This window comes from Littorina saxatilis, unplaced genomic scaffold (assembly GCF_037325665.1).
Source record: "Littorina saxatilis isolate snail1 unplaced genomic scaffold, US_GU_Lsax_2.0 scaffold_339, whole genome shotgun sequence".
Taxonomy (NCBI): domain Eukaryota; kingdom Metazoa; phylum Mollusca; class Gastropoda; order Littorinimorpha; family Littorinidae; genus Littorina; species Littorina saxatilis.
The window spans coordinates 14,381-42,209 of record NW_027128496.1 but is presented as its reverse complement, the minus strand read 5'-3'; the positions used below and the strand labels follow the sequence as shown (position 1 = coordinate 42,209).

The window sequence follows — 27,829 nt, the reverse complement described above, 5'->3', positions numbered from 1 at the left end:
CATGAACCATTGTCCACCTTTCTTAGTCGTAGCCATTCAACATCATCCGAACAACTTTCAGCTTCTTTCACAGTCACAGCGCCGTCGGAGGACGCCATTTTGGATTTGTCGTAAGCAAGACTGAGTTTCGACAACATTATTATGCAATCCGCCGATACCGACAAATACCTGGAAGCTTTCTTGGGCACAGAAAATGAGCCAGAGGACTTTGCTGATACTGCCTGGCGCACTTCAGTTCCTGCCATCGTTCAGAATTGCCAAATCGAACAGTCAAAAAGAGTACGACTGAGGAAGTAACTGGGACGGATTCTTCGCTGTTCCTTCGAACTGGCAACTCCACTGAACTTGTTAGCCTTTGTTGGTGATCTGTTTCAACCGTATATTTTTGTTCTTTTTTCATTATAAATGCCTTATTTTGTCTGAGAAAAAGAACCAGTTACTGAAAAATAAAAGTAAGAGCAGCAAAGTTACGCGGAAAGCAGGAAAAGACAACCCAACATTTCCAACATTAAATACAAGGCAGTAGCCTCCCTTGCGTTTGTCTGACTTCTTAGGTAGGTTTATGATTCCTACTGTTCCGAAATCGAATGCGATAAAATCGTTATCGTTAGATTTGACTGTGATATCAACATTTATCAGTCTGAATGTCTCGAAAGGCTGAATCATATCAGATCTCGGCTTACGCCTCGATCTGATATGAGTTCAGCTTTCTCGACATTCAGACTGATAAATGTTGATATCACAGTCAAATCTAACGATAACTAATACTATATCCGAATCTTCTTTCCCATTTATTTATTATTGTTTAACATTTGTAATTTCCCAACACTGCAGGTTGAAATCACAGCAATCATCTTAGATTCGTCACAGCAACATCATTTGCATTGTTGATGGTGGATGCTTCCCATGCGTTTCTCATATCCACACAGGGGAAACATTTTATCAAAGTAAAACGATGAAAGTGGCTGCTAAATTGTTTTCAATATCAGACACTCTTTTACTTCTTACATAATCAAAGGCAATCCAAAATCGAGTAAAAGTTTGTCTTCGTTTGACATCGAACAAATTAATACTATATTTTTTACATCTTTGTTTAACTCTCAAAGACACGTCTGCTTTCTGTCACAGACTGCCTGCTGCAGGGTGCACATAGATCAAAGCCGAATCTTAGCTTCTAAATAAGATTCACACCTAGACCCCTAAATGACTTCATACGATGTTCTTATAACAAGTCCCCTCCCCCTCCATCTTTCAGAACAATAACGAGTTTCCCTACAAAGCACGACTTGGAAAAGTAAATGACAAAACAAGAACTGTTAAAAACAAGTCACTGACAACAGCGAAGACCATGTGCTCTCCTGCAAACCAAAGTACACACTGTTTTCAAGCAATGACCTTGAAGCAAAGGACGATTAGCTGGTTCTCCACAAAGCGTGAGTTGGAAAAAAGCAAAACAAAAACAAGCTACATAAGAAACAAAGCGACATTTATGTATTCTCCAGCAAAAAGAAATACACACCATTGTCAAGCCAAGTTTGTGGAGCAAAGCAAAACGTCTCATGTGTTACGTCATGTCTCTTCATCAACTGTGCGTTTTTCTCTTCAGCACTGGTTATACCTTGATGGTTAAATTGCAAGGAAATACACCCGCTATTGAAGTTAGAAGTAACGTTCAATCATATATATATATTACCTGGTCAGGTATGATACCGTACAATGATGGTTACATTGCAAGGAAATACACCCGCTATTGAAGTTAGAAGTAACGTTCAATCATATATATATTACCTGGTCAGGTATGATACCGTACAATGTTGTACATGAACGTAATGTTATTCTTTATTTTGATTTTGATTAGAAAAAGATAAGATGCCAAGACATAAGAATGCGTGGCTCAAGCGAGAATACACAAATATTGAAAGCATTTCATTCTGGATTACATTTATACGACAGAAAAAAAAGCAAAACGAAATCACTCCAGGGGTATTTACAAACAACTCTCATCAGTGAAAACTGATGCTCCCCAAAGGTCAACCATTTCCCAGCAGCGTTTCCTTGACGTGACAGCACATACAGTTAGAATAACAAAATAAAAGCAGATGATATACAGCATCATGCACTTAAGAAATGCGAAGTCAAAAGTCCCCACGCCTTTGTCGGGTAACACATATAGTAAAATTGTGACAGTTGTAATTACAAATTAGTGTTCGATATGCTAATCTGACATAACAAGCAACATATTTATAGATGTTTCATACAAAAAAAAAATGTTGGCATGAATGGGTTAATGCATAATTCAAAACACGAACTGTTTTTGAGCAATGGAAAGACAACTAACTGTGTTGGGTAGTAAAATTGACCAAATACTAGTGAAAGGAATTTACCTCCGTATAAAACAGGTAGGCTATTCAAAGTCGATCAATAGCTCCAAAATGTACAGAAACAAAATGTACACGATGGAAAAAAATATCTCATGTTTTATTGGTGTCATTAGTGATTTAATGGATGGAGACTCCAACACATGGTGGGATAGGGCACGGGAGAAGGGGGGACTATTTGTGATTTAATGGATGGAGACTCCAACACATGGTGTGATAGGGCAAGGGGGGAAGGGAGGACTATTTGTGATTTAATGGATGGAGACTCCAACACATGGTGGGATAGGGCGCGGGGAAAGGGGGGGACTATTAGTGATTTAATGGATGGAGACACCAACACATGGTGGGATAGGGCGCGGGGGAAGGGGGACTATTAGTGATTTAATGGATGGAGACTCCAACACATGGTGGGATAGGGCACGGGAGAAGGGGGGACTATTAGTGATTTAATGGACGGAGACTCCAACACATGGTGGGATAGGGCACGGGGGAAGGGGGGACTATTTGTGATTTAATGGATGGAGACTCCAACACATGGTGGGATAGGGCACGGGGAAAGGGGGGACTATTTGTGATTTAATGGATGGAGACTCCAACACATGGGGGGATAGGGCACGGGGGAACTATTAGTGATTTAATGGATGGAGACTCCAACACATGGTGGGATAGGGCACGGGGGAAGGGGGGACTATTAGAGATTTAATGGATGGAGACTCCAACACGGGGGAAGGGGGGACTATTTGTGATTTAATGGATGGAGACTCCAACACATGGTGGGATAGAGCACGGGGGAAGGGGGGACTATTAGTGATTTAATGGATGGAGACTCCAACACATGGTGGGGTAGGGCACGGGGGAAGGGGGGGACTATTTGTGATTTAATGGATGGAGACTCCAACACATGGTGGGATAGGGCACGGGGTAAGGGGGGACTATTAGTGATTTAATGGATGGAGACTCCAACACATGGGGGGATAGGGCACGGGGGAAGGGGGGACTATTAGTGATTTAATGGATGGAGACTCCAACACATGGTGGGGTAGGGCACGGGGGAAGGGGGGACTATTAGTGATTTAATGGATGGAGACTCCAACACATGGTGGGATAGGGCACGGGGGAAGGGGGGACTATTAATGATTTAATGGATGGAGACTCCAACACATGGTGTGATAGGGCACGGGGGAAGGGGGGACTATTAGTGATTTAATGGATGGAGACTCCAACACATGGTGGGGTAGGGCACGGGGGAAGGGGGGACTATTAGTGATTTAATGGATGGAGACTCCAACACATGGTGGGATAGGGCACGGGGGAAGGGGGGACTATTAATGATTTAATGGATGGAGACTCCAACACATGGTGTGATAGGGCACGGGGGAAGGGGGGACTATTAGTGATTTAATGGATGGAGACTCCAACACATGGTGGGATAGGGCACGGGGGAAGGGGGGATTATTTGTGATTTAATGGATGGAGACTCCAACACATGGTGGGATAGGGCACGGGGGAAGGGGTGACTATTTGTGATTTAATGGATGGAGACTCCAACACATGGTGGGATAGGGCACGGGGGAAGGGGGGATTATTTGTGATTTAATGGATGGAGACTCCAACACATGGTGGGATAGGGCACGGGGGAAGGGGGGACTATTAGTGATTTAATGGATGGAGACTCCAACACATGGTGGGATAGGGCACGGGGGAAGGGGGGATTATTTGTGATTTAATGGATGGATACTCCACACATGGTGGGATAGGGCACGGGGGAAGGGGGGACTATTTGTGATTTAATGGATGGAGACTCCAACACATGGTGGGATAGGGCACGGGGAAGGGGGGACTATTAGTGATTTAATGGATGGAGACTCCAACACATGGTGGGATAGGGCACGGGGAAAGGGGGGACTATTAGTGATTTAATGGATGGAGACTCCAACACATGGTGGGATAGGGCACGGGGGAAGGGGGGACTATTAGTGATTTAATGGATGGAGACTCCAACACATGGTGGGATAGGGCACGGGGGAAGGGGGGACTATTAGTGATTTAATGGATGGAGACTCCAACACATGGTGGGATAGGTCACGGGGGAAGGGGGGACTATTTGTGATTTAATGGATGGAGACTCCAACACATGGTGGGATAGGGCACGGGGGAAGGGGGGACTATTTGTGATTTAATGGATGGAGACTCCAACACATGGTGGGATAGGGCACGGGGGAAGGGGGGACTATTAGTGATTTAATGGATGGAGACTCCAACACATGGTGGGATAGGGCACGGGGGAAGGGGAGACTATTAGTGATTTAATGGATGGAGACTCCAACACATGGTGGGATAGGTCACGGGGGAAGGGGGGACTATTTGTGATTTAATGGATGGAGACTCCAACACATGGTGGGATAGGGCACGGGGGAAGGGGGGACTATTTGTCATTTAATGGATGGAGACTCCAACACATGGTGGGATAGGGCACGGGGGAAGGGGTGACTATTAGTGATTTAATGGATGGAGACTCCAACACATGGTGGGATAGGGCACGGGGGAAGGGGGGACTATAAGTGATTTAATGGATGGAGACTCCAACACATGGTGGGATAGGGCACGGGGGAAGGGGGGACTATAAGTGATTTAATGGATGGAGACTCCAACACATGGTGGGATAGGGCACGGGGGAAGGGGGGACTATTAGTGATTTAATGGATGGAGACTCCAACACATGGTGGGATAGGGCACGGGAGAAGGGGGGACTATTAGTGATTTAATGGATGGAGACTCCAACACATGGTGGGATAGGGCACAAGAGAAGGGGGGACTATTAGTGATTTAATGGATGGAGACTCCAACACATGGTGGGATAGGGCACGGGAGAAGGGGGGACTATTAGTGATTTAATGGATGGAGACTCCAACACATGGTGGGATAGGGCACGGGAGAAGGGGGGACTATTAGTGATTTAATGGATGGAGACTCCAACACATGGTGGGATAGGGCACGGGGGAAGGGGGGACTATTAGTGATTTAACGGATGGAGACTCCAACACATGGTGGGATAGGGCACGGGGGAAGGGGGGACTATTAGTGATTTAATGGATGGAGACTCCAACACATGGTGGGATAGGGCACGGGGGAAGGGGGGACTATTAGTGATTTAATGGATGGAGACTCCAACACATGTGTTACGCATTATAGTAACATTGGATTTTATTTCCATGGGTGACACCCTTAAGTCATTTCCTTGCGAGACGGAACGCCGTAAAGAGAGATGACGTCAAAAGCGTGACGTCAAAAAGGAAGAATGACACAGAGGAAAACACGAGGTTGGAAATGGTTATGATAGATCTCTACGCCTACACCGTATGAAAGATTATTAGATTTGCAAATTCATACGATGATTTCTATCAATAAAGACTTGAGATATTTGTCTTTTGTACTTCGCGTTAAAAGATGTATGGAAGAGTTGTTTTATTGAATTGTTTTGAGACACGTGCGAAGGCCTATATTCGTAGCGTAGAGTTTACTTTGAGTCCATTCACCAAGATCAGTTGATTTCACGTTCCATTTTGGAGAACAATCAAGGTTTTTTTTCGGGAGTTATATTTCATCACAAACCTGAATTATGCAGGTTTAGATGCTGGTTAGATGCTCGTGTAGATGCAAACTGGAGGTGAATCGGACGCCAACTGAGAGAGATGGAACCGTGATAAAGAACTGATATCACCGTTCACCCCATCGCCGAGATATCCAGGGCATCATCATCGTCATTCACCTCATCGTCGAAGACATCAAGGGCATCCTCAACATCGTTCGTCACATCATCAAGGACATCATCATCACCGTTGAACTCATCGTCAAGACATTAAACTTTAAAGACATCATCTTCATCACCGACGCCGTGTATAAACACTCCGAGAGCTTACAGTCGCTCATTTCGGCAAGATCAAACCTCTCACACCTGATCCTTGACCTGTAGTGCCGAGTACGTCGATGCATGAAGATGAATAACCAAAATTAAAGCCGTTATCACTCATTGTAGTTGTGTTCGTCCAGTTGCTTCCAGTGTTTATTCTTTCTGTCGATACCTTTGAGTCTGTCTATCGTTCAATTAAGTTAAAAGGAACCACGCATATCACTAACTATAAAAGCGAACAGCCGCCAAATAATCATACCCTAGACAACATTAACAAAATTCGAGATTCAATCTTGAAAGAGCCGGACACGTGAAAATCCTCCCATCGGATTGTGACATATTGGGGGCTCGTCCGGGATAGGCTATTTCGTTTAGATACATGTGAAGAAATTGTCTTGTGTGGTTTGTGTGTATTCATTGATCATTCATTAGTTAAGTAATTAGTATATGTTTATTTGTGTATTTATTTAAAGGAAAACTATAGTGTAGTATGGGTAAAAACTCACTGTAGATCACATCCTTAATGAAGGTAAACTAAATAACACAACCTTACTGAAGGTAAAAACAAAATGTAACTCTCGAGGAAAAACAAAACAAAACTGGAAAGTGAAAGTTAGATCACTTTCATCTACCTGTAGATCTAGTTCTAGCAGGTAGGATTAGTTGGCAACATTCTGTTGGGGAACGGCTCAAATTCCTTTCTAAGTAGAACCAACGAAACAAAAAGGAAGTCGAAATGGAGATATTTCGCAAAAACATTTTGAACTAGTTTATTTACGTTCACGCACATGGGAAAAGTCATTTGACTATTTGTGGTGACAGATTCAATGGACAGAATCTGAGTATCTAGCTACTAAACTATTCATAATATTGAAGATCACGGATACTTTCTTAGTGTTGAAATTAGCTACTTCAATTAGTTCTAAGAAATTTTCTAGATAGAAACCGTGGGATCTTTATATACGTTGGATTACGTATGGTGATAGACTAGAGTGATAATACTGGGAGTCGAGCCGCAGTTGTATTGACCACTCTAGGTCACAGAACGAATGTTTACGAGTTGACAGTAACATTGTTCAGTTACAGTTTGGAATAACTGATTTTTTCCATAAATGCGAAGTAGGTTCGAGATAGTCTGTGATGAGATAAATTCCATGCACAGTACCCGATATAGAAACTTCGCACGTCCTCAAATTTGGAGTGAAGGCGTGTGGTGAGACTGACGTAGAAAGCCAGACAGGTAAGATGGCTACTTCAGTGGATGCAGCCCTGGAAGCGACGAGGATTTTGATGGATAAAGGGAAGTTACTTGGTTTGGAGGGATCTGAGCTGCGTGATTTTGTTCTGGAATGTGAGCGTGAGAATGGTGAGCGTGCGGAGCGTGCACGTGAACGTGCTGAACGTGCGGAAATTGCCGATGCTGAACGTAAACGCGCCGACGCTGAACGTGAACGTGAACGTGCCGACCGTGTTGAACGTGAAAGAGAAGAACGCGAGCAACAAACTCGACTCGAGGAGTTGAGGATTCAGGTCGAATTAGCTCGCGCAACAAACTCACGCGATCGCGGAGGCGATGAAGAAGAAGGAAATCAGAACAATAACAATCACAGAAATCATAGACCTCGCGATACCGATAACTACCAACCAAAGTTACCATTCCTCGAAGACAAAGACGATGTAGAAGCGTTTCTTCTACAATTTGAACGTCATGCTGAAGCATCACACTGGGACCCTAACACTTGGTCTGTACGTTTGTCCGCACTGCTAAAAGGTAAAGCACGCACTGCTTACACCAAGATGAAAGTCGCTGATGCACGCGACTACGCATTGCTCAGAAAGACTTTGCTGGAAAGATTTCAGATTACCGCAGAAACATACAGACAAAGATTCAGAAACACACGGAAAGGAAACGCTGACTCGTACAAAGAGTTCATTACTCAGATTTCTTTGTTCCTCGATCGCTGGGTTGAAATGTCCAATATCGGAGAAAGTTTCGATGATTTCAAAGACCTCATACTGACGGAACAAGTGTATGAAAGCATGCCTACTGAACTCGTCACGTACGTGAAGGATAGAAAACCAAACAGCATTGATGACGTGATCGACACCGTAACTCTCTACGAAGAAAACCGACCCAAAGAAAGCCGTAGACATGGGAAGAAACCTGAAGAGAGAGGACACAAGGCAACACACGGGACGAATTCCACAAACAAGGACAAGGACGAAGGAAATAAAAGCAGAACCAGCGTCAAATGTTTCAGATGTGGAAAATTGGGCCATTTCAAGAAGGATTGTCGCCAGCCTCCGAAAGATGAATCAGCCAGTGCCGCATTTCAAGACGAGAATGACGTCGAGGGGAATGCGACACATGATCAACTGTGCGACAAATGTGTTCACAAGAAATTCACCAAACTGTCCCAAATCGTAGTTGAAGGCCAGGTAGTCACTGCTTTCCGCGACACCGGAAGCACCTCTACGATTGTTGATTCCAAACTAGTACCAGCTAGCAAGATTACTACGCGCACAAAAGAAACGTCTTTGGCGAAGAAATCAGTAAAAGAGAAACTATCAGTCGCACACGTTTACATGGACACGCCGTACTTCGTGGGAGAAACCGAAGTTAGCGTCATGGAGAATCCTGTCCATCCTGTGTTGATTGGAAACTCGATGGGTGTAGGATCGGAGAAAATCGAGACACCTGTATATCCAGTCCGTGAGACCGTAATCCCTGAAACCACTGCAACAGCCGTTACCCGAGGACAAGAAAAACGTGAAGAGGAGGGGAATGCGTCAATTCCCAGTTTTCCTATGGAAGGAAAGATCTTCACCGTTGCTGATTTAAAGAGAGAACAGCAAGACGACAAAAGCCTTGAGAAATTACATGTGTTGGCACGAACGAATGAAACTCGAGGGCGAGTACAGTTCATCTATGACAAGGACGTGTTATATCGCCAATACAGTGACAAGCAAGGAAAGGACCACCGACAAGTAGTAGTACCTCACAAGATGCGAGCGAAGGTATTGTCCACCGGACACGATACGGCGATGTCGGGCCATCTCGGACAGAAGAAATCAAGAGAACGGATTTGGCAAGATTTTTTTTGGCCGGGGATCGTGGGTGACATCAAACGCTACTGCAGTTCTTGTGACGTGTGCCAACGTACTATGCCAAAAGGACGGACGAGGAAGGTACCTCTGGGAAAGATGCCTCTGATTGAAACTCCGTTCAAGCGTGTAGCCGTTGACATAGTAGGACCAATCAAACCCATGTCTGAGACAAAGAAGCAGTATATCCTAGTGATGGTGGATTTCGCGACCAGATATCCTGAAGCTGTTGCTCTCAAAGACATAAAGGCAGAAACCGTGGCTGACGCGCTATGGACATTCTGGACAAGATTGGGACTTCCAGAAGAAGTATTGACCGACAACGGAGCGCAGTTCACCAGCGAGTTGATGACTCAAGTCAACCAACTGCTCGCAATCAAGGGATTGACAACTTCACCTTGGCATCCTCAATGCAATGGTGTTGTAGAACGTTTCAATGGAACTTTGAAAGCGATGCTCAAGAAGATGACTTTTGAACAACCGACCAAGTGGGACCAGTACTTGCCAGCACTACTGTTCGCATACCGAGAAGTTCCCCAAGATTCACTTGGATTTTCTCCTTTCGAACTTCTGTATGGGCGGACAGTGCGTGGACCAATGCAAGTATTGCGTCAACTGTGGACGGAAGAAGAAAGCAACGACGAGATACGCACGACGGCTGAACATGTTATTGATCTGCGAAATCGCATTGAAGAAACGTGCAAGATCGCCCGCGACCATCTCGCCAAGTCAGCAATACGACAAGCTCACTTCTACGACAAGAAGACGAAGAAGAGAGAACTCATTGTCGGCACCAGAGTTTTGCTTCTACTGCCAACGAAACACAACAAGCTAGAACTTGCATGGAAGGGACCATACGTGATCGAGGAGCAGATCAACTCATTTGATTACAAGATCAAAGTGGGTCGCCAAACTCGTGTCTATCACATCAACCTTTTGCGAGAGTACCATGAACGAGAAATGATCGCTGAACCAGAGAAACTTCCAGAAGAAGTGGTGGAACAGAGCGCGATAGTCGTCGAAGATCTGGAAGAACAAGATGACGAAATATTCGCCAACATGGGACCTGATCCCAGCATGATCATTCCGTCTACAAAACGTACCGAGAATGAGAAAGATGTACATGTAGCTGACACATTGACGGCAAGACAACAACGTGAAGTCAGAGACGCATGTACAGAATTCAGCGCATCGTTGACTGATGTACCAAAAGCTACGACTCTAGAAATCTGCAACATCAGGATGATTGATGATCGACCTGTGTACGTGAAACCACGACCCATACCTCATGCGTTAGTGGACGTGGTGGAACGTGAAGTGAAAGAGACGTTGGATTTGAAGGTTATCGAACCAGCCACTTCACCCTACAACGCTCCGATAGTGATCGTGAAGAAAGCACAAGGTAAAGCAGTGCGTTTCTGCAATGATTTCAGGGAAGCAAATAAAGTCATCGAGAACGACGCTGAACCAATCACAGAACAGAAATATGCCACCGTAGAGAAAGAATGCTTAGCGACCGTCTGGGGAATCCAGAAATTTGAGCGTTATCTCTACGGAAGACATTTCATACTGGAGACGGACCATCAACCTCTTCAGTATCTACAGCGGATGAAACCAACCAATGCCAGACTGATGCGCTGGGCACTGCAACTTCAACCGTACGTCTTCACCGTGAAGATCATTCCCGGCAAAGACAACATTGGAGCAGACTACCTCAGCCGTGCTACCATGAACTGAGGGAGACCATGGCAATGGTCGTCACAACTCAGAGATACTACCTGATTGTGAAGGGAATTCTGATCATAGATCCACGGAAACAATTAGTAGAATGTTATACACATATAGTATTAATGTAACTATTATGCATGTTCATAGATTATGTAAAATCTTCCTTTCCAAGGGCGTGTGTTACGCATTATAGTAACATTGGATTTTATTTCCATGGGTGACACCCTTAAGTCATTTCCTTGCGAGACGGAACGCCGTAAAGAGAGATGACGTCAAAAGCGTGACGTCAAAAAGGAAGAATGACACAGAGAAAAACACGAGGTTGGAAATGGTTATGATAGATCTCTACGCCTACACCGTATGAAAGATTATTAGATTTGCAAATTCATACGATGATTTCTATCAATAAAGACTTGAGATATTTGTCTTTTGTACTTCGCGTTAAAAGATGTATGGAAGAGTTGTTTTATTGAATTGTTTTGAGACACGTGCGAAGGCCTATATTCGTAGCGTAGAGTTTACTTTGAGTCCATTCACCAAGATCAGTTGATTTCACGTTCCATTTTGGAGAACAATCAAGTTTTTTTTTCGGGAGTTATATTTCATCACAAACCTGAATTATGCAGGTTTAGATGCTGGTTAGATGCTCGTGTAGATGCAAACTGGAGGTGAATCGGACGCCAACTGAGAGAGATGGAACCGTGATAAAGAACTGATATCACCGTTCACCCCATCGCCGAGATATCCAGGGCATCATCATCGTCATTCACCTCATCGTCGAAGACATCAAGGGCATCCTCAACATCGTTCGTCACATCATCAAGGACATCATCATCACCGTTGAACTCATCGTCAAGACATTAAACTTTAAAGACATCATCTTCATCACCGACGCCGTGTATAAACACTCCGAGAGCTTACAGTCGCTCATTTCGGCAAGATCAAACCTCTCACACCTGATCCTTGACCTGTAGTGCCGAGTACGTCGATGCATGAAGATGAGTAACCAAAATTAAAGCCGGTTATCACTCATTGTAGTTGTGTTTGTCCAGTTGCTTCCAGTGTTTATTCTTTCTGTCGATACCTTTGAGTCTGTCTATCGTTCAATTAAGTTAAAAGGAACCACGCATATCACTAACTATAAAAGCGAACAGCCGCCAAATAATCATACCCTAGACAACATTAACAAAATTCGAGATTCAATCTTGAAAGAGCCGGACACGTGAAAATCCTCTCATCGGATTGTGACAACATGGTGGGATAGGGCACGGGGGAAGGGGGGACTATTAGTGATTTAATGGATGGAGACTCCAACACATGGTGGGATAGGGCACGGGGGAAGGGGGGACTATTAGTGATTTAATGGATGGAGACTCCAACACATGGTGGGATAGGGCACGGGGAAAGGGGGGACTATTAGTGATTTAATGGATGGAGACTCCAACACATGGTGGGATAGGGCACGGGGAAGGGGTGACTATTAGTGATTTAATGGATGGAGACTCCAACACATGGTGGGATAGGGCACGGGGGAAGGGGTGACTATTAGTGATTTAATGGATGGAGACTCCAACACATGGTGTGATAGGGCACGGGGGAAGGGGTGACTATTAGTGATTTAATGGATGGAGACTCCACCACATGGTGGGATAGGGCACGGGGGAAGGGGGGACTATTAGTGATTTAATGGATGGAGACTCCAACACATGGTGGGATAGGGCACGGGGGAAGGGGGGACTATTAGTGATTTAATGGATGGAGACTCCAACACATGGTGGGATAGGGCACGGGGGAAGGGGGGGGGGACTATTAGTGATTTAATGGATGGAGACTCCAACACATGGTGGGATAGGGCACGGGGGAAGGGGGGGGGACTATTAGTGATTTAATGGATGGAGACTCCAACACATGGTGGGATAGGGCACGGGGGAAGGGGGGGGGACTATTAGTGATTTAATGGATGGAGACTCCAACACATGGTGGGATAGGGCACGGGGGAAGGGGGGACTATTAGTGATTTAATGGATGGAGACTCCAACACATGGTGGGATAGGGCACGGGGGAAGGGGGGACTATTTGTGATTTAATGGATGGAGACCCCAACACATGGTGGGATAGGGCACGGGGGAAGGGGGGACTATTAGTGATTTAATGGATGGAGACTCCAACACATGGTGGGATAGGGCACGGGGGAAGGGGGGACTATTAGTGATTTAATGGATGGAGACTCCAACACATGGTGGGATAGGGCACGGGGGAAGGGGGGACTATTAGTGATTTAATGGATGGAGACTCCAACACATGGTGGGATAGGGCACGGGGGAAGGGGGGGGGGACTATTAGTGATTTAATGGATGGAGACTCCAACACATGGTGGGATAGGGCACGGGGGAAGGGGGGGGGACTATTAGTGATTTAATGGATGGAGACTCCAACACATGGTGGGATAGGGCACGGGGGAAGGGGGGGGGACTATTAGTGATTTAATGGATGGAGACTCCAACACATGGTGGGATAGGGCACGGGGGAAGGGGGGACTATTAGTGATTTAATGGATGGAGACTCCAACACATGGTGGGATAGGGCACGGGGGAAGGGGGGACTATTTGTGATTTAATGGATGGAGACCCAACACATGGTGGGATAGGGCACGGGGGAAGGGGGGACTATTAGTGATTTAATGGATGGAGACTCCAACACATGGTGGGATAGGGCACGGGGGAAGGGGGGACTATTAGTGATTTAATGGATGGAGACTCCAACACATGGTGGGATGGGGCACGGGGGAAGGGGGGACTATTAGTGATTTAATGGATGGAGACTCCAACACATGGTGGGATAGGGCACGGGGGAAGGGGGGACTATTAGTGATTTAATGTATGGAGACTCCAACACATGGTGGGATAGGGCACGGGGGAAGGGGGGACTATTAGTGATTTAATGGATGGAGACTCCAACACATGGTGGGATAGGGCACGGGGGAAGGGGGGACTATTAGTGATTAAATGGATGGAGACTCCAACACATGGTGGGATAGGGCACGGGAGAAGGGGGGACCTAGCACCTAGAACCTAACCTGATCCCTGAACGCAGTAAAAGAAAATAACAAATGTCATCCAGTCAACGGAAACCAAACAAAGCAGACATATGTCGGCCAATTCGTTTTGTCCTTGTGACCAGATCTCTGCTGCTGACAGCACCGTGTTGGACAAGCAGCGTCACCAAGTCGTCACAGTGCTGTGCGTTCTTTCTAGCAACGTCTAGCGGTGTGCCCCACCACACTGATACAGCGTTCACGTCGGCTTTATGCTGCAGGAGACATAGAGCTGTCTGAGTGTGACCATTCTTACAGGCTGTGTGTAGCGGTGTGCCATACATCTCTGATACAGCCTTCACCTTGGCTTTATGCTGCAGTAGACACTGAGCTGTCTGAGTGTGACCTCCCCTACAGGCTGTGTGTAGCGGTGTCTCATTCCACTCTGATACAGCGTTCACGTCGGCTCCATGCTGCAGTAGACACTGAGCTGTCTCATTGTGACCATTTTCACAGGCTTTGTGTAGCGGTGTGCCATACCTCTCTGATACAGCCTTCACCTTGGCTCCATACTGCAGGAGACACTGAGCTGTCTGAGTGTGACCACCCCTACAGGCTGTGTGTAGCGGTGTATCATTCCACGTTGATACAGCGTTCACGTCGGCTCCATGCTGCAGGAGACATTGTGCTGTCTCAGTGTGACCATTCTCACAGGCTGTGTGCAGCGGTGTCTTCTTCCACTTTGATACAGCGTTCACGTCGGCTCCATGCTGCAGGAGACACTGAGCTGTCTCAGTGTGACCATTCTCACAGGCGTTGTGTAGCGGTGTGCTATACCTCTCTGCTACAGCGTTCACGTCGGCTCCATGCTGCAGGAGACACTGAGCTGTCTCAGTGTGACCTCCCCTACAGGCTGTGTATAGCGGTGTGCCAAACGTTGATTCAGCGTTCACGTCGGCTCCATGCTGCAGGAGCCACTGTGCTGTCTCAGTGTGACCATTCTTACAGGCTGTGTGTAGCGGTGTCTTATTATAGTCTGATACAGCGTTCACGTCGGCTCCATGCTGCAGGAGACATTGTGCTGTCTCAGTGTGACCATTCTCACAGGCTGTGTGCAGCGGTGTCTTCTTCCACTTTGATACAGCGTTCACGTCGGCACCATGCTGCAGGAGACACTGAGCTGTCTCAGTGTGACCATTCTCACAGGCTCTGTGTAGCGGTGTGCTATACCTCTCTGCTACAGCGTTCACGTCGGCTCCATGCTGCAGGAGATACTGAGCTGTCTCAGTGTGACCATTCTCACAGGCTCTGTGTAGCGGTGTCTTATTATAGTCTGATACAGCGTTCACGTCGGCTCCATGCTGCAGGAGATACTGAGCTGTCTCAGTGTGACCATTCTCACAGGCTCTGTGTAGCGGTGTCTTATTATAGTCTGATACAGCGTTGACGTCGGCTCCATGCTGCAGGAGATACTGAGCTGTCTCAGTGTGACCATTCTCACAGGCTCTGTGTAGCGGTGTCTTATTATAGTCTGATACAGCGTTCACGTCGGCTCCATGCTGCAGGAGCCACTGTGCTGTCTCAGTGTGACCATTCCTACAGGCTGTGTGTAGCGGTGTCTTATTCCACTCTGATACAGCGTTCACGTCGGCTCCATGCTGCAGAAGATACTGAGCTGTCTCAGTGTGACCATTCCTACAGGCTGTGTGTAGCGGTGTGCCATACCTCTCTGATACAGCCTTCACCTTGGCTTTATGCTGCAGTAGACACTGAGCTGTCTGAGTGTGACCTCCCCTACAGGCTGTGTGTAGCGGTGTCTTATTCAATGTTGATACAGCGTTCACGTTGGCTCCATGCTGCAGGAGATACTGTGCTGTCTCAGTGTGACCATTCTCACAGGCTGTGTGTAGCGGTGTGACATACAACGTTGATACAGCGTTCACGTCGGCTTTATGCTGCAGGAGATACTGCGCTGTCTCAGTGTGACCATTCTCACAGGCTTTGTGTAGCGGTGTGCCATACCTCTCTGATACAGCGTTCACGTCGGCTCCATGCTGCAGGAGATACTGCGCTGTCTCAGTGTGACCATTCTCACAGGCTGTGTGTAGCGGTGTGCCATACCTCTCTGATACAGCGTTCACGTCGGCTCCATGCTGCAGGAGACACTGAGCTGTCTCAGTGTGACCATTCTCACAGGCTGTGTGTAGCGGTGTGCCATACCTCTCTGATACAGCGTTCACGTCGGCTCCATGCTGCAGGAGACACTGAGCTGTCTCAGTGTGACCATTTTCACAGGCTTTGTGTAGCGGTGTGCCATACCTCTCTGATACAGCCTTCACCTTGGCTCCATACTGCAGGAGACACTGAGCTGTCTCAATGTGACCAATCATACAGGCTGTGTGTAGCGGTGTCTTTTTCCACTTTGATACAGCGTTTACGTCGGCTCCATGCTGCAGGAGACACTGAGCTATCTCAGTGTGACCAATCTCACAGGCTGTTTGTAGCGGTGTGCCATACCTCTCTGATACAGCGTTCACGTTGGCTCCATGCTGCAGGAGATACTGCGCTGTCTCAGTGTGACCATTCTGACAGGCTCTGTGTAGCGGTGTGCCATACCACCCTGATACAGCGTTCACGTCGGCTCCATGCTGCAGGAGATACTGTGCTGTCTCAGTGTGACCTTTCTCACAGGCTCTGTGTAGCGGTGGGCCATCCTTCTGTGATACAGCGTTCACGTCGGCTTTATGCTGCAGGAGACACTGAGCTGTCTCAGTGTGACCATTCTCACAGACTGTGTGTAGCGGTGTGCCAAACACATTTGATACAATGTTCACGTCGGCTCCATGCTGCAGGAGACATTGTGCTGTCTCAGTGTGACCATTCTCACAGGCTGTGTGTAGCGGTGTGCCATACGTTGATACAGCGTTCACGTCGGCTCCATGCTGCAGGAGACACTGAGCTGTCTCAGTGTGACTAATCTCACAGGCTGTGTGTAGCGGTGTCTTATTATAGTCTGATACAGCGTTCACGTCGGCTCCATGCTGCAGGAGACACTGCGCTGTCTGAGTGTGACCATTCTCACAGGCTGTGTGTAGCGGTGTCTCATTCAACTCTGAAACAGCGTTCACGTCGGCTCCATGCTGCAGTAGACACTGCGCTGTCTCAGTGTCACCATTCTCACAGGCTTTGTGTAGCGGTGTGCCATACCTCTCTGATACAGCCTTCACCTTGGCTTTATGCTGCAGTAGACACTGAGCTGTCTGAGTGTGACCTCCCCTACAGGCTGTGTGTAGCGGTGTCTCATTCCACGTTGATACAGCGTTCACGTCGGCTCCATGCTGCAGGAGACATTGTGCTGTCTCAGTGTGACCATTCTCACAGGCTGTGTGCAGCAGTGTCTCCTTCCACTTTGATACAGCGTTCACGTCGGCTCCATGCTGCAGGAGACACTGAGCTGTCTCAGTGTGACCATACTTACAGGCTCTGTGTAGCGTTGTGTCATACCTCTCTGATACAGCGTTCACGTCGGCTCCATGCTGCAGGAGATACTGAGCTGTCTGAGTGTGACCATTCTTACAGGCTCTGTGTAGCGGTGTCCCATTCCACTTTGATACAGCGTTCACGTCGGCTCCATGCTGCAGGAGACACTGAGCTGTCTCAGTGTGACCATACTTACAGGCTCTGTATAGCGGTGTGCCATACCTCTCTGATACAGTGTTCACGTTGGCTCCATGCTGCAGGAGATACTGAGCTGTCTCAGTTTGACCATTCGCACAGGCTCTGTGTAGCGGTGTATTATTCCCCACTGATACAGCGTTCACGTCGGCTCCATGCTGCAGGAGATATTGAGCTGTCTGAGTGTGACCTTTTTCACAGGCTGTGTGTAGCGGTGTAACATACCTCTCTGATACAGCGTTCACGTCGGCTCCATGCTGCAGGAGATACTGCGCTGTCTCAGTGTGACCTTTCTCACAGGCTCTGTGTAGCGGTGTGCCATCGTTCTGTGATACAGCGTTCACGTCGGCTTTATGCTGCAGGAGACACTGAGCTGTCTCAGTGTGACCATTCTCACAGGCTGTGTACAGCGGTGTGCCAAACACATTTGATACAATGTTCACGTCGGCTTTATGCTGCAGGAGACACTGAGCTGTCTCAGTGTGACCATTCTCACAGGCTGTGTACAGCGGTGTGCCAAACGTTGATACAGCGTTCACGTCGGCTCCATGCTGCAAGAGACAATTAGCTGTCTCAGTGTGACCTTTCTTACAGGCTGTGTGTAGCGGTGTCTTATTCAACGTTGATACAGTGTTCACGTCGGCTCCATGCTGCAGGAGACACTGAGCTGTCTCAGTGTGACCATTCCTACAGGCTATGTGTAGCGGTGTGCCATACCAATTCGATACAGCGTTCACGTCGGCTCCATGCTGCAGGAGACACTGAGCTGTCTGAGTGTGACCATTCACACAGGCTGTGTGCAGCGGTGTGATGTCACAATCAGCAGTTGCATCAACCTGAGCACCATGTTCTAACAGACAGACAACTATCTCAATGTTTCCCTTATCAGCAGCTCCATGAAGTGGTATTGACTTAGACTTGTCCCTTGCATTCACATCGGCTCCTTCGTCATTGAGTTGTCGCGCTACATGTGTTTGACCAGCAGCACAGGCATAGTGTAGAGGTGTTCTCTTCATGCCATCCACAGCATTCACCTTCGCACCGTGTTGAGTCAGCCAGGTAACGATGTCAGTGCGCCCCATCAGACAGGCAGCGTGCAGCGGACTACAGCCCATACTGGTGTCGTGCTGGTTCACGTCAGCTCCCTGTTGGAGGAGAGTCATCAAGGCGTCAACATCACCACGCACCACTGCCTGGTAAACACCGTCTATCTCCGCTGCTGCTTCTACCAGCTGGGTGATGATGATACCAGGTTTGCTTGCCGTGTATGCGTAGCGTAAGGGCGTTCTGCCCTCCTTGTCTGTTGCATTCAGGTCAGCTTCATGATGAATCAACCGTCTCAGAGTTTCCGTATTGCCATTCCATGCCGCGTAGTGTAGCGGTGTCCTGCCCCACCTATCCTGTGCATTGACATCAGCCCCAGCGTCCAGCAGGAGACGGGTGATGTCGGCGCTGGCTGTGGGGGACTTACACCGACACGCCCAGTGAAGGGCTGTCTGTTTCCACTTATTTATTGCATCGATGACGGCGTTGTGTTTCAAGAGCAGCTCAACTGTACGTACAAGACCCGTATGGCAAGCACAGAACAACGGTGTTTGAGGACCCTCCCACCATGAAGTTACGCTGACATTGACATCAGCACCAAGGTCAATCAGCAGATCAGCGATGTTTCCTTGTCCCGCTTCACACGCTACTAAAAGGCCTGTTCTTCCTGCATCGTCCTTGTCATGAACACTGCTTCCGTGACACAGGAGTGTTTTCACTCTCACGTCGTTGCCGCCACGTATTGCAGTGAACAAATCGAATACCACGTTGTCTCTATCTGTTACTGTGTTCGACTTGTTCTTTCGTCCTTGTGCCAGCTGGTAGGGTGTGAGGTCCTCGTTGTTTGTCTTTGTCAAGGAAGCTCCACTCTTCACGGCCAGTGTGATGGCCTCCAGGTTTCCCTTGTCGGCAGCGATGTGAAGCAGCGTGTTGCCGTCACGGTCTGTCTCGTCCACCTCCCTGTCAGCCAGCAGTCTCAGCGCCAGGTACCAGTCCCCTCTGTCCCTCACCTGCACGGTGACTGTGTCATTTGATACCTTGACACTGGCCACAAGTGAAGAATTTGACATTGGTTTGTTATCTGGCATCTGTACTGTGATCAGGTCCAATGGAATGGGAAGATCTGTGTCACACAGGTAGTACAGATGTTTCCAAGATTCTTTTGTCCCAGTCATCATTCCGTGAAAGTTTGCATTTTTTCCAACATTATGTTTTGCAATATATTCGCGTGACAACAACTTTTTTCCCGTAAAAACCTGACAGATCTCCGCTGCCAAAAGGCCTTGAAATGACAGTTGCTCTGACTTATGTCCCAATTCATGTGCCAAATGCGGGAAGAGACAACACGCCAGCAGGGTGTCATGCAGCGTATGGTGTAAGTCTTGATCAGCGTTCATTTTATTGATGCACCATTCACTCAGACCGTGACACTTGTTGTAGACAGACCAGTAAATCAATGGTAAGTTGTACACCGTATCCAGGGCTCTCAGCAGGTGGTGTTCACTGTGTTTCTCCTTCTCGCAGTATTTCTCCATTTCAAGCAGAAACTCAGTGCACTGCAGAGCGGGGTGTGGACTGATTTCTTTCAAATTCCCCTTGATGACTTCTTCGTGCAGTCGTTCTACCAGTGATTGACAGTTTTCGAGAACATCCGGGTTTTTACGGGCCTCAGTATCAAAACATTTTGACCCAACTTGTATATCCAAGACTTGCTTCGCTCTCATCAACTGCCCTGCTGTCACGTTAACCCGTACATGCTGCACGAGGAAGGTGACGTCACACACTCTTAGCAGTGTAGGCAAGCGAAACGAGCGACCGAGAGCGAGGCCAGCAGCATCATACATAACGCGACTGATAAATCCGTGATCCTGACTTGCCAGCACAGAACCCAGCAGACAGTCTTCATACTCTGCCAGATGATCGTCACAATGTCCTTGAAACCCATGCTTCAAGAGTTCAGCCTGCGCTCTCACTTTCCTGTGAAGAAACCGACCCTTACCCAGCATAGTAAGCACAAACACTGCTGCAAAACTGTCACCGTGTGTGTCGTGCAGACACATCTGTTTTAACAGCACCGAGTTCGCTTCAGCCGGTGACGTGAAGACATTAGCGGGGTCCTCTACAGCCTGCCAATGGTCCACCAGGTAACGACAGCACCAGAGAAACGCAGGGCCGCTGGTGTCTGCCTGCACAATTCTCTCCACCACCTCCTGCTGCTGTGACGGTTGAAGGGGAAGCTGCTTCAGGTGAAAATCAAGCAGTGCTCGCTTCGCCTCTGTGTCCAGATCCTCCTTTATCAGCCTCACCACTGCAGAACTGTCCAACAGAGGGCTCTGAGAGTCAGTCTCCAGTTGTTGCAGCTCGTGCAGCACGTGGGGATACAACGTGACCACCACCCTGCAGTCTCCTGACTTGATCAGTTCAAGCATGTTGCGCAGAATCTTTGTCCACTCTTCATACTGCTGTCTGTTCACACGCACCACGCCCATCAAGTCGTCAATCAAGACAAAGCTCCGCCTCCTTGGCCCAATGTGGGCGTGCCAGTCCTCCAGCTTGGACAGGATGTAGGGCTTGAAGCCTTCCTCTATGCAGCCTCTCAAGAGGGCGTGTCCCACAGTGGTCTTGCCAGTTCCTGGAAACCCACACAGGATGACTCGCCCTGTCTCTTGAAGGATGTCCGATGCCTCCTCCAGATCGTCTGTTTGAACGCATCGCGATCTCTCACTGTCAGCAACGACTTGGCTGTTGGCTGAAATGCAATGAGTACATGACGAATGAAGCGAGACAAGTATACCTTTTGAGGGAAACTTAAAATATTTAAAATGTACAGACTATGAAGTGGCACATACGCTTTTGTGTGTTTAAATTTCTTAAATATTAAAGAATAATGCATCTACAGTGTTTATTCTATGAATCAATGTGCCTGCTTACAATGTATGGTAAGCATTAAGTTTATGTCTGCCAATCAAGCACTGGAAGTGTCATGATATCAAGTTTGACAGTGAAGCAGACACCGACCAACAGTCAATCAAGCACTGGAAGTGTCATGATATCAAGTTTGACAGTGAAGCAGACACCGACCAACAGTCAAGCAGCCAGTGTCAGAGGGACAACCGCAAACACGCACCTTGCACGAAAGACGTCTCTGAATCCTGCAGCTGAGAACGGAGAACTTCCCCCATGTTCCACAACTTTTCTCCTCCTGTAAGATGTAAACATACAGAGAAATAGAGGTGAACATTTGAATCATCATAAGCAGCAGCAGCATTATAATCATCATTATCATCATTAGCGAGTAGCAGCAGCATTATCATCATCAACATCATCAGCAGTAGCAGCAGCGATAGCAATAGTTAGAGTTGTGGTTGAAGATCATCAGAACGTGCTGTATATTCAAAACTGAACTTGATTTTCTCCCAATGCTTGTCAACAAATCATGTATTGTTAAAAGTGGCCAAGGTGTCGCTAAAACTCAACAGAACTATTGGGGAGTTTCAGAACTCACACAGAAAGGAAGAAATAGAGAATACTACATGGCTTGCTGTGTCGTACCAGATTTACACGAGTTGTTTTTTTTAAAATATTGAACTGCGAGCGAAAGCGAGCTGTTCACTATTTGACAAAGCAACGAGTGTAAATCTGGTATGACACAGCAAGCCATGTAGTATTCTGTTTATCCTACATACTGTACTTACGTGTATTTTACCAAAAATGTCCTGCATTCGAGGCAGCTAAATTGAAGACGCTTGTTTTTGAACCTCGATCTCTTCTAAAGCCTCTGCAATCTATTACGTCAAAGCAAAGAAACGTCACTCTGAAAGTGTGGCGTGACGTGTTAGTTCTAAAGATTCATCGAGGGTAATTAGCGAGCGCAATTTGTGTTTCTATAATGACGTTTGTCTCGGTGACTTTGGCATCATACGCAGTGGAAAAACAGGTCCCTGCCAGACTTGCTTGACATGACCTCATTTACATGATATACACACGTGTGATTTGAACGATTATTATCTCACGGGTGTCTCTCTCACGTATGTAGGATAATGGTAAATATCTACTGTAACTTACCCTGTATACTTCTGCCCGTCACGTTGCATGGCAGACTTACCCTGTATATCTCTGCCCGTCACGTTGCATGGCTGACTTACCCTGTCTATCTCTGCCCGTCACGTTGCATGGCTGACTTACCCTGTATATCTCTGCCCATCACGTTGCATGGCTGACTTACCCTGTATATCTCTGCCCATCACGTTGCATGGCTGACTTACCCTGTATATCTTTGCCCGTCACGTTGCATGGCTGACTTACCCTGTATATCTCTGCCCGTCACGGTGCATGGCTGACTTACCCTGTATATCTCTGCCCGTCACGTTGCATGGCTGACTTACCCTGTATATATCTCTGCCCGTCACGTTGCATGGCTGACTTACCCTGTATATCTCTGCCCGTCACAGTGCATGGCTGATTTACCCTGTATATCTCTGCCCGTCACGTTGCATGGCTGACTTACCCTGTATATCTCTGCCCGTCACGTTGCATGGCTGACTTACCCTGTATATCTCTGCCCGTCACAGTGCATGGCTGATTTACCCTGTATATCTCTGCCCATCACGTTGCATGGCTGACTTACCCTGTATATCTTTGCCCGTCACGTTGCATGGCTGACTTACCCTGTATATCTCTGCCCGTCACGGTGCATGGCTGACTTACCCTGTATATCTCTGCCCGTCACGTTGCATGGCTGACTTACCCTGTATATCTCTGCCCGTCACGTTGCATGGCTGACTTACCCTGTATATCTCTGCCCGTCACAGTGCATGGCTGACTTACCCTGTATATCTCTGCCCGTCACGTTGCATGGCTGACTTACCCTGTATATCTCTGCCCGTCACGTTGCATGGCTGACTTACCCTGTATATCTCTGCCCGTCACGTTGCATGGCTGACTTACCCTGTATATCTCTGCCCGTCACGTTGTACGGCTGACGTACCCTGTATATCTCTGCCCGTCACGTTGCATGGCTGACTTACCCCGTATATCTCTGCCCGTCACGTTGCATGGCTGACTTACGCTGTATATCTCTGCCCGTCACGTTGCATGACTGACTTACCCTGTATATCTCTGCCCGTCACGTTGCATGGCTGACTTACCCTGTATATCTCTGCCCGTCACGTTGCATGGCTGACTTACCCTGTATATCTCTGCCCGTCACGTTGTACGGCTGACGTACCCTGTATATCTCTGCCCATCACGTTGCATGGCTGACTTACCCTGTATATCTCTGCCCGTCACGTTGCATGGCTGACTTACCCTGTATATCTCTGCCCGTCACGTTGCATGACTGACTTACCCTGTATATCTCTGCCCGTCACGTTGCATGGCTGACTTACCCTGTATATCTCTGCCCGTCACGTTGCATGGCTGACTTACCCTGTATATCTCTGCCCGTCACGTTGCATGGCTGACTTACCCTGTATATCTCTGCCCGTCACGTGGCATGGCTGATTTATTGGCTCGTTGTCCTCAGTGCTTAGTTGAAGATCAGAGGCGGCTGTGCTTTTTCTGACGTCATCATCGGGCAAGGTTGTTCCTGGTGGTGTGACGTCATCAGTCGGCAAGGTTGTTTCTAGTGATGTGACGTCATCAGCCGACAATATTGTTCTTGGTGATGCGACGTCATCAGTCGACAAGATTGTTCTTGGTGATGCGACGTCATCAGTCGACAAGATTGTTCTTGGTGATGCGACGTCATCAGCCGACAAGATTGTTCTTGGTGATGTGACGTCATCAGCTGACAATATTGTTCTTGGTGATGCGACGTCATCAGTCGACAAGATTGTTCTTGGTGATGCGACGTCATCAGTCGACAAGATTGTTCTTGGTGATGCGACGTCATCAGTCGACACGATTGTTCTTGGTGATGCGACGTCATCAGCTCCTGAGCGTGCTGTGGTGTCTCTTTCCTTACAGGGGGTTGCCATAGTAACACTAGACCTCTAGTAGCCTCAGCTGAAAATATTATTTGATGGTTTAAGTTAGGGTAGTGCCATACTGAACATATGCATACAGCAATCGGCAGTCTTACTCGAAGTATGTCTTTTGTATAGGCATTATTTATGGAGAGTTTCAAAGCAATCCACCATATCGTTGCTGACATACAGCGGTTTTTGTCATGGCTCCCCTTTAACCTCCCGTTGTTGACCCCTCGTGCGATCACCACCTGCATCAGCAGGAATAGCACTGCACACAAATTACACAAGCCAGCTAAAAGAAAAACGCGCAGCCCCTTTTGTCCACTATTCTAGTCATCCAGCAGTGGGCCACAGAAATAGCCACAGAACGCAATACTCCACCGAGCACACACTCTTCATTCACATTGTAAGCGCTAATTGTTCTTTTAATTGTGACAGTTCCAACTTTTTATTTGTTTGTTTGTTTATTTGTTGCTTAACGTCCAGCCGACTACGCAGAGCCATATCAGGACGAGGAAGGGGGGGATGAAGGGGGCCACTTGTCAAGCGATTCCTGTTTACAAATGCACTAACCCATTACTTGTGTCCCAGCAGGCTTTAGTAAAACTAAATTAATACCTACTGGAAGATTACCAGTTTCCAGTATGTTAAAATAGGCTTAACCTATCTACTGCTGGACTTACATCAGAACACTAACAGATTAAACTATACATGAATCGCGAGACAAGCGGCAAGAGAAGAGATTTTTGGAAAAAATACAGGTGAATGAGCAAGAAGGCAGAAAAAAGAAAAGAATTCATGAAGAAAAAGAGAGCATGACAGGAAAGAGGAACCAAAAATCTACCTAACAGCAAACTAGAAAGCTCCTGCGGTTCCAAAAACAGGAGGGGCCTTTAATTTCATAACCGCAGTGCCCCACTGCGGGAAACAGTTCCAACATCTTGTCCGAGTTCCCGGTGTGCCTGAGCAAGTGCTTGACGTCACTGCATGAACAAGAGAGAGAGGGAGAGAAAGAGTATTATTAAAGCCGAATGCAGGAGTAGACGTGCCAATTAGTCCACAACCGTGACCATTTTCAGCAAACAGAGAGAGAGAGAGTGAGAGAGAGGGGGGGCAGAGAGGGACGGAGAGGCAGAGAGAGAGAGAAAGAGAGAGAGAGAGAGTGAGAGAGAGAGGGGGGCAGAGAGGGACGGAGAGGCAGAGAGAGATAGAGAAAGAGAGAGAGAGAGAGAGAGAGAGAGAGAGTGAGAGAGAGAGAGGGGGGGCAGAGAGGGACGGAGAGGCAGAGAGAGAGAGAGAGAAAGAGAGAGAGAGAGAGAGGGGGGGATGGCAGAGAGGGACGGAGAGGCACAGAGAGAGAGAGAGAGAGAGAGAGAGAGAGAGAGATTGATTGATTGATTGATTTAACTTTATTACAGAAGGATGGAGATTTTAGGCGTTGCCTAGTCTTACAATCTGAGAGAGAGAGAAAGACAGAGAGAGAGAGAGAGAGAGATAGAGATAGAGAGAGAGATTGGGTTGGATTGGATGGTTTATTCACATAGGCCTTTGCCCCTAGTGAAGGGGTGTGAACAAAAGCAAAAACATTGAATCATTTTTACATTCAGTAAACTCAAAACAGTGCATATTTTTCTCAAAAGTGGATAACAGATATATCATGTCAATGCAAACATCTACATACGAAATTACGATAACAGTGTTTCTCGTATCTTAAATGCTTTACACAAATACAAACATAAATCACGTACAGTTTTTTTTTTCATGTATTGAAGCTAAAAGAAGGCTGAGTCGAAAAGCACTCTGTTGCCTGTAATATTTCAGTGGGATGAATTTTTCTCTCAATTTATGGTAGTATGGACAGACAAGAACAAAATGGACTTCATTTTCCAGTTTATCTTTACAAAAGGGACACATGTAATTATTAACATCATAAACTTTTTTGTAACGATGAGTGTGAACGGCAATTTCAGAGATCCCTAACCTAAACCTTATCATCATGAATCTTAAATGTCTGTCAATATTGAACAAAAGGTAAGGTTTGATCTCAGGAACAGTACAAAATGTTCTATACACAAAAAATCTTTCACTATTTTGAATATGAAACTCCCAGTCTTGCCATTTGCATGCAATTAATCTATCTTTCAAAACATACAAAAATTTGCTTTCGTCAACAACACCTTGATTCAACCACACAAAACCATATCCTAGCTGGTACAATTTACAACGTACATTTGACGCCCAATTCAATTTACCATTCTCATCCATCCTGTACAGCATTTTATATGATTTATGAGGCAATCTATGCTCAGACATTCGCAACAACTTCAACCAATATTTAATACATTTCAATATTGAATTTACGTACAAAGGGTATCTGTTAGTTTCTCCATATACCAAATCGTTTGGTGTACGCATTTCTAGACCCAGAAACTTTTTCAATGCAAATAAATGCACCTTTTCACATTCTATGGCTGCTTTGTCTAAGCCCCATAACTCTGCACCATATTGTGCAATAGGTTGCACTTGTGAATCAAATAACTTTAGATAAACATCCAAACTAGTATTATTAATCATGTATAATTTATGTGAAATCGACAACAAAGCTTGCTTAGCTCTACTTGCAAGGTCTAAGCAGGCAGCCGTAAAACTAAGCCTGGTCGAAAAAAGTATTCCCAAATACTTATATGCATTCACTACAGGTAGAACATTCCCTTCATAAATCCATCTTTCTCTGGCAGCCAAATAGCCCCCCTTCCTAAAAACCACAATATTACTTTTACTCATATTTACTTTCAACTGGAGAGACCAACTACAGTTTCTGACAGCAATATCAAATCGTCAGCAAACAAAAGTAGAAACAACTCAAAATAATCTATCGTAAAAATGGTACCATGTTTTCCATTTTCAATAATCTGAATTGCTAATTCATTAATATACAATGAAAATAAAACAGGACTACACACATCTCCCTGCTTCACCCCAAATG

At 46.7% G+C, this 27,829-nt stretch overlaps 1 protein-coding gene across 1 annotated transcript; it reads left to right on the top strand.

Moving 5' to 3' along the window:
- The first annotated feature begins 8,188 nt into the window (after positions 1 to 8,188).
- LOC138956859 (uncharacterized) lies at positions 8,189 to 11,130 on the top strand. Its single transcript, XM_070328083.1, has one exon. The coding sequence runs from the start codon at positions 8,260 to 8,262 to the stop codon at positions 11,128 to 11,130; it is 2,871 nt and encodes a 956-aa protein (XP_070184184.1). The 5' UTR covers positions 8,189 to 8,259.
- The last annotated feature ends 16,699 nt before the right edge of the window (positions 11,131 to 27,829 follow it).